Raw genomic sequence first — 7,711 nt, forward strand, 5'->3', positions numbered from 1 at the left:
TCCGGAGGGGTGCGCGGTGGGCCAGGGATGAAGCCGGGTCCCTGGACATGCAGGAGGCGGTAACTGGAGCGAGGGATCCCGGGCGGGCCGGGGCGGGGTACCAGGGCCGGGGTGGCCTTGGAAACAGAAAGATGCTTGCTCCCACGAGGGGCGGGACAACCCAGGGCCAAGGTCAGGCTGGGTCCCGGGTGGCTTGCCGCCGCCTCCGGGCTCCACGTGGGGAGCGGGCCAGCGAGGTTGGCTTGGCATCCACGCCCGGGGCTGGGAGCAGGAAATAGTCTTCCGTGGGCGCGGCCCTAGGCGCGGTGCTGCAGGTGCGGCGCTAGGTAGCTCGGGCGGACGGCCAGTGCAAAGGAGGAGGTGAGCGCGGGGTCGCCACCGAGGCCCCGGGGCTGGAGCTAGCGGCTGGGCCTGGCTTGAGGAGGAGGCGTTTTGGAAGGGGGAAGGAGCCCGAGGGGTGAGCGTGGTTGTTGCCTTGAGGCTCGGATCCGGCTGTGCCCAAACGAGGGTGGGGGGGTGGGCAGATCGCGAGGGTTGATGGAAATCCAGACGGGATAGTGTGGCCTCGGGCCTCAGGGAGCGTCGCGGATCGTCTCCGGCTTGGAAGAGGGGTGGGGGAGCTGGAAATGGGGAGATAGGAAGGGACTGCACCATGGGAGAGTGAGGTGGGGCCAGCAGAGGGAGGGAGGGCTCGTAGGGGGTCTCTGGACGCCAAGGGATGCGGGGCGCCGCCAAGGCTCTGGGGCTGCGGTCGGGCCCGGGATGAGGGGCGCAGAGGACGTACGGAGTCGGGGACAGTTAGCTTCTCGACAAGACAGAGCTGGGCAGGGGTGGGGGAGGGGGGGCTTGCAAAAAGGGGGCCGAGGCTCAAGCACCTATAGGAACCTTCCGCGGGGGCCGATTTCCGCCCCACCCCCCGCCCCACTATCCCCGGGCGGGGAGCGCACCGGAGCGGAGAGGAGGCGGGGACACAGACGCAAGCCTGACTCGGAAGGATGTTTCTGGCCGGCTGTGGCTTTAAGGGTGACGCCGGGCGTGCGGGCCCTTTAAGGAGGGGTCGGGGGCGTGTCAGGAAATGAGTCCTGGGCCCGCCTCGCGGGGGAGAACGGCCTCGGCTGTCCGGAGGCACCGGGACTGAACGGCAGCCTGTGCGCCGAAGGGCTGCGCGCCGCAGGCTTGGGCAGGCCCGGCCTCCTCCCGCGCCCTTTGGGCCCCCGCCGCGAGGACCTCTGAGCTTCCCTGCACCCCTCTTTCCAAACCCCTCGCACGCCTTCCCTCCGTTCATCTTACTGCACGCCTCCCCTTTCCCCCTGCGAACCCTTTTCGCCCATGCCTCCCTCTCCCGGCGTCTCTTCCCCGCGCTGTCCTCCGCCCTTCGGCACCTTCGCCCTGCCTTCCTCCCCCTCCCCCTCTCCTTCCTTTCCTCTCCCCTCCCTTCTTCCTGAGACCATCCCTACAAGGCCTCTTCTGTTCAACCTTAGCCTGTCCCTCACCCCTTCCCTGTGTCTCGTCTCATGAGCCACCTCAGAGTGGGGGCAGATTGTGAGGCTCCCCCCACAGCAGAACCTCTCGGTGGAGAGGCCTCTAGGCCATCCCCCATGTGACAGTTGAGGGCTGCGGCTTGCAGAAAGCAGACAGGGGCTGATTGCCCTGTACTCCAGTTCTGGCTGTAGAGTGACCCAGTTCCTCTGCTACCATGAACAGGGCCCCTTTGAAGCGGTCCAGGATCCTGCACATGGCACTGATGGGGGCTTCCGACCCCTCCGGAGAGGCAGAGGCCAGCAAGGAGAAGCCCTTTCTGCTGCGGGCGTTGCAGATCACGCTGGTGGTGTCTCTCTACTGGGTCACCTCCATCTCCATGGTGTTCCTGAACAAGTACCTGCTGGACAGCCCCTCCCTACAGCTGGACACCCCCATCTTCGTCACCTTCTACCAGTGCCTGGTGACCACGCTGCTGTGCAAGAGCCTCAGCATACTGGCGGCCTGCTGCCCCGGTGCCATGGACTTTCCCACCCTGCGTCTGGACCTCAGGGTGACCCGCAGCGTCCTGCCCCTCTCCGTCGTCTTCATTGGCATGATCACCTTCAATAACCTCTGCCTCAAGTACGTCGGCGTGGCCTTCTACAACGTGGGCCGCTCACTCACCACTGTCTTCAATGTGCTGCTGTCCTACTTGCTGCTCAAGCAAACCACCTCCTTCTATGCCTTGCTCACCTGCGGCATCATCATCGGTGAGTGGCCAGCCAGGGCCACGGGGTGGGGGTGGGGGTGGGGGGGGGCGCAGGGACCCAAACCCCAAAGATCAACCCTGCCAGGCGTCGTTGGATTTTATCTGTCCCAGCTCCCTTGGGGAAGAGCCTGGGGCCCAGAGACAGTAAGCTCCCCGAGGTCACCCAGCAAGTCAGGGGCCCACCCAGGGCCCCTCAAAACAAGATGGGATTAGATCTACCTTTCACAGAGGGGAAAAAACCAAGGTACAGAGAAGGTAAATAATTTGTTGAAAATCACACAGCTAATAAGTGGCAGAGCTGGGATCTGATCTCAAGCAGTCTGGCTCCCTATGCTTGACCACTGTATTGCTTCTCAAGAGCTCAAGTGTCCTGACTCTCCATCCAGTGCTATTTCCAGAGAATGCATCTTGTAATAAATACACCATCACCCTCTGACCTTGTCGGCTCATAGTGATGGCTAAGACAGTGGCAAGAAATAAGCTTTGAGAGGTCTTAGCTGTCTTCCCAGGCTTGACCCTTAGAAAATAAGAATTATTGATGGGTACATTGTGCCAAGCATTCACATTTAGCATCACCTTTGTTCCCCAGAGGTCCCCTGGGAGGTAGCATCACCTTGATCAGCTCCATACAAACCAGGAAACTGAAGCTCAGAGAGGTTAAGTGACTTGCCCCAGGTCACACAGCTAGGAAGTCGCCAAGCTGGGGCACAAACCCAGATTGGCCAGACTCTCGGGTCTATGCTTTTAACCCCCCTGCTCTCCTCTTGTCGCCTAGAGATTATAGCTGCACTGTCCAACACAGTAGCCACCAACCACGTGTCTATTTCCATTTCCATTCATTCAGATTCAATGACATTTTAACAATTCAGTTCCTCAGTTGCAGGTGTTAACAACCCCATTCTGTAGCCACATGTCAGGTGCTCAGTAGCCACATGTGACCAGTGGCTACTATATTAGAGAGCGCAGATGATAGAACATTTCCATCATCACAGAAGGGGGTGTTTGCGGCACTCTGGGTAAGAGTGCACCCACTTCCCTCAGAATCCTCGCAGGGCTCTGTCATCCAGGAATGTGGTCTTTCTTTGAACCTGTTCAGGTTTTTCCTGGGGCTGTAAAGTTCGTGTTGGTTGACCTACATATTCTTCGCTGGTGTCTCCTAGTGTCTCCGAGTCCCGGGCCCAGTCTCACTGGTTGCAGGGGAGGGGCCCATCCCATGCCGCCTGTCCTAGAAAATGTTACTCTCATTGAGCGACTGCTGGATATAGGGCTGCTCAGTCCAGGCCCAAGATGGGAGACGGGAGAAGGCCAAGGTTAGAGGAGAAGGAGCTGCTGAGACCCCTGGTGGATTTTCAGCTGCCCCCTCGCCCCACCCCACCTCACCACTGCCCAGAGCTGATGCAGAGTCCCAGGCCTCACTGAGCCAAACGCCTCAGGGGTCACCACTTCAGCCTCACTGGACCCTATGAAGGGGGGAGGGGGAACAGGGAGAGGGGAGCCTCCTGATGCGAGAATTTGCACGAAGAAAGGTGAAGTCGCTAGGGAAACTGGGCCCAAGTCCTAAAAGTAATCAAAGTAGCTGATAGTGTGATAGCGTCAGAGAAAGTGCCTTCACTGGCCACACTGATGGGGCAGGGGCCCCGGCCCCGTCTCTGCTTCGCTTCCCCTTAAGATGGGTCTCAGGTGACTATTACGGGGCCCTTCCTCCTTTCCCAGTATTGGGTGTGAGTTCCCTCTAGGGTGTGGAGCCTTGGGGTGGGGGTCCCTTCTGGACTTGGGAGGTCACGAGCCGGAGGACTGGGGGCGCTCTGGGCTAACCCTCCACACCCCCAGAGCAGGTCTACAGATAACTGTTTGCAAAGGCCCTGCCAAGACCCAGAATGTGCCTGCAACATAGGAGGGGCCTTATCTCCTTCAACCCTCAAAGCCACCTCCAGAACAACCTGCGTTCATGCATTCTTTCAGGCAGCCAACAAATATGAACGGATGGCCAGGCACGTGCCAGAGACTGGGCCAAACTTTGGGGATACAAATTCGGCCAAAGGGGACGGGGCTCCTGGGCCCCCGGAGGGCATGGTGATGATGCAGGGCAGTAAGTGAGTTATGCCGCAGGAGTGAGGCTGCGATTGGGGTAATAGAAGGTGCTACAGGAACCCTGGTGGGGGTGGGGAGGGAAGCAAAGTTGGAAATGGGGTAATCTAAGCAGGCGTGCCGGAGGAAGTGATAGATGGGTATAAGGAAGGGGTGAGGAGACAGTGTTCTAGGCAGAGGAAAGTACCTGTGTGTTTCTTCATGCTCGGGCCATCGGGGGCCTTGCCCAAGTTAAGTGAGTCTGGAATGTTTCCTGAAGGTAGTAGGTGAGGAGGGGCTTTAAGCCAGGACAGGACCTGAGCAGATCTATCCGTACTTTAGGAAGATCATTCTAGTTGCAAGGTGGAGGGTAGTGTGGTTGGAGTTAGGGGGTCGAGAAAGTGACCCAGGTCTCTATAGATGAAGGAAATGGGAGCTCAGAAAAGTTAAGTCACCTTTCCTCAGGCCATGCAGCCTCTAAATGGCAGAACCCAATTGGAGCCCAAATCTCTCTGACACCAAAACTTCTCCTACTCCCCCGTGTTACCAGGTGCTGTCGCACGAGGTACAGCACGTGTAAGATTCAGCCCCTGCCTCCTGGGAAGGTGGGGTGTAGCCAAAGAGATGGGACAGTCCCCATGGGCAGGTGACAGGCAAAGGGTCTTGCAGGGACCATGGAGGCTCTGTGAGCAGGAGGTGACACAAGATGAGGGTGTCAGAAAGAGTGACTGTCCCAAAAGACCTCAGGCCACAAGTGATTCTAACTCATTATAGGCTCCCATTTTACAGACAAGGAAGCCGAGGCTCTGAGACCTTAAATCACTTGCCCAAGGTCACCTTAACCACTAAGCACTCAGCCCTTTGGAGCTCATTTCCAGCACTACTTTCCAGATGCCCCAGGCCAGCACAGTCGCCCTGGTTATGGGTGCTCACAGCGTGCCGCACTGTTTTATGGCCCTCATTACAATTGTAATTAAAGAAATAACTGGGAAATGAATCATCTTAACGTCGTTCTCCTCTGCTAGAATGTAAGCTCCCGAGAAAGCATTCATGTCCTGGGCCACTTCCCCAGCCTTTGTATGGTGCCTTGCATGTAATAGAGAGTTTGGACATATTTATTGCAGAGAGGGCCGGGAGGACGGGACAGTGAGGGCAGCATTACGGTCTGTGACCTTCGGTGGCAAAACTCTCTGTCCTTCTTCCTCCCCGTCGTCATCCTCTTTGCCCCTCTCCTCTCTCCACCGCAGGTGGCTTCTGGCTTGGTGTGGACCAGGAGGGGGCAGAGGGCACCCTGTCTTGGACAGGCACCATCTTTGGCGTGCTCGCCAGCCTCTGTGTCTCGCTGAACGCCATCTACACCAAGAAGGTGCTCCCGGCCGTGGATGGCAGCATCTGGCGTCTGACCTTCTACAACAACGTCAATGCCTGCGTCCTCTTCCTGCCCTTGTTCCTGCTGCTCGGGGAGCTTCAGACTCTCCGTGACTTTTCCCAGCTGGGCAGCGCCCACTTCTGGGGCATGATGACCCTGGGCGGCCTGTTCGGCTTTGCCATCGGCTACGTGACGGGACTACAGATCAAGTTCACCAGCCCCCTGACCCATAACGTGTCCGGCACCACCAAAGCCTGTGCCCAGACGGTGCTGGCTGTGCTCTACTACGAGGAGACCAAGAGCTTCCTCTGGTGGACAAGCAACATGATGGTGCTGGGGGGCTCCTCTGCCTACACCTGGGTCAGGGGCTGGGAGATGAAGAAGATTCAGGAGGAACCCAGCCCCAAAGAGGACGAGAAGAGCAGCATGGGGGTGTGAGCTCCTGCAGGAACCCGGGGATGGCCCAGTGGGGGAGAATGCCCAGGGCAGCTCTCTGGATCCTGAGAGGTAGTCTGGAGGGGGTCTTGTTTACAACCTGCTCACAAATCAGGTGGTTGAAATAGAGCCAGTGTTTTCAAGTGATGTCGGAAAGTTGCCAAACCTATCTCGACCTCCTTTCCTGTTTCTGAGTTTTGTCCTCCCCTAGGGAGGCAGGACCCCCTGGGAACAGCCAATGAGTTTCTCTGGAAGAGCACTCGCTTTCGGGGAGTAGGAGAAGGGCAGCACCCCATCCTGTCCCCCTTCCGGGGCCTTCTACCTCCACATGACCTTTGGGGTTGGAGACGGGCCACAACTTTGAGGGACAGTAGTAAGTCTTCACTTATACTCAGGGGAGATGGGGGTATGACCCCACCACAGGCCAAATGAAGCGGTTTGGGAAACCTCACGTCTCTGGGTCCCAGGACAGGCAGCGAGGCTTTGACCCCGCAAATCAGCCTCCCTCCGGAGGAAAGTGTGGGCTGGGCTGAGGGGCGACACAGACAAGCGTCCCCTCTTGGTCTTCTGTGCCAAGACCACCAGTCCCCAGGGAAGGGCACGAAAGATCATTTGCACCCAAGCCTGGCTCTGGAATCCCTAAGGACTGCTGGGAATTGGCCTGGGAATGGGGCACATCGTGGGAAAGTGCCCTTTTCCCACCATCTGCACCCTACGCTCCCAGCTTTTGGACATGGGGGAGCCACACAGCTTTTACAGGTTAAGCAGGGTCATTAACACCCTCCCCCGGTCCCTGACACTCAGAAGCTCATTCCTCCCCTCCTGAGGAGCCGCTAGCCCTCTGGTTTTCCAGCACCTGACTCAGGTAAGACCTCCCGGAGGTACAGCCAGGTCACCCTCCTAACTCTGGCTTCCCAGAGCGTCATCCCCAAGAGGACTGGTAGAGCCAGGGTTCTGGCTCAGAACCTTCCCTCTCAGCGGTGCTGTGCCTTCCCCTGAGCCAGATCCCTGCCTGGGTGTTGGAACCTGACTCTGATGAAGGTGATAAAGTAACAATTGCGTTTCTTCCCTGAGGTTAGGGCTAAAGAACCTTCTCTTCCCCTTACCAATGCCCTGCCCCCACACCCACTCCCACCCCCGTGGGCTTAGGACGGCCTTCACAAACCCTGGCCTTCACAAACCCTGTCTCTTCGGCTGTGCATTCTGCCCCACCCATCTCCTTGGGATAATTCCTCCTGTTTTGTCCCCATCAGGAAAGGTTGGGGAGAGTGGGTCTTCTCATCCGCAGTGGTTTCTAATGAAGTTAGTCTGGCCTGATGTGTGAGTTCATTAAAAATGGGAATAAGACCTTGTAGTGGAAACCCTGACAGTTGGGGTTCTTTTCTTTCTTGCAAGGCTAGTGCCTGACTAAACTTTGATTGCGGAAGCATCCACTTCAGATATTGCCAGACACACAACCAGGCTGCCTCCCCATCTGAGATCCCTTCATTTTAAAGACCTTGATGGATTTCAGTAACCGATCACTTGGGCCACTTCTTTTTTCCTCTTCCTGCACTTTAAATTTCCACTCCTATGTTTTGAATTCACCAATAAAGAGTGAGCCTGCAAAC

The 7,711-nt window shown here is 57.6% G+C and overlaps 1 protein-coding gene across 2 annotated transcripts; it reads left to right on the forward strand.

Annotated features, from left to right (window-relative positions):
• Positions 1–316: 316 nt before the first annotated feature.
• On the forward strand, positions 317–7,281 carry SLC35C1 (solute carrier family 35 member C1). Of its 2 annotated transcripts, XM_030332934.1 has the most exons (3): positions 317–360; positions 1,705–2,231; positions 5,545–7,281. In XM_030332934.1, exons 2-3 carry the CDS (start codon positions 1,736–1,738, stop codon positions 6,102–6,104), a joined length of 1,056 nt encoding a protein of 351 aa, XP_030188794.1. In that variant the 5' UTR covers positions 317–360; positions 1,705–1,735; the 3' UTR covers positions 6,105–7,281. The 2 variants fall into 2 exon arrangements, with proteins under 2 accessions (XP_030188794.1, XP_032450741.1); XM_032594850.1 differs by lacking the exon at positions 317–360 and having other exon boundaries at positions 1,114–2,231.
• Positions 7,282–7,711: the final 430 nt, after the last annotated feature.

The sequence above is a fragment of the Lynx canadensis genome, chromosome D1 (assembly GCF_007474595.2).
Source record: "Lynx canadensis isolate LIC74 chromosome D1, mLynCan4.pri.v2, whole genome shotgun sequence".
NCBI classification, from domain to species: domain Eukaryota; kingdom Metazoa; phylum Chordata; class Mammalia; order Carnivora; family Felidae; genus Lynx; species Lynx canadensis.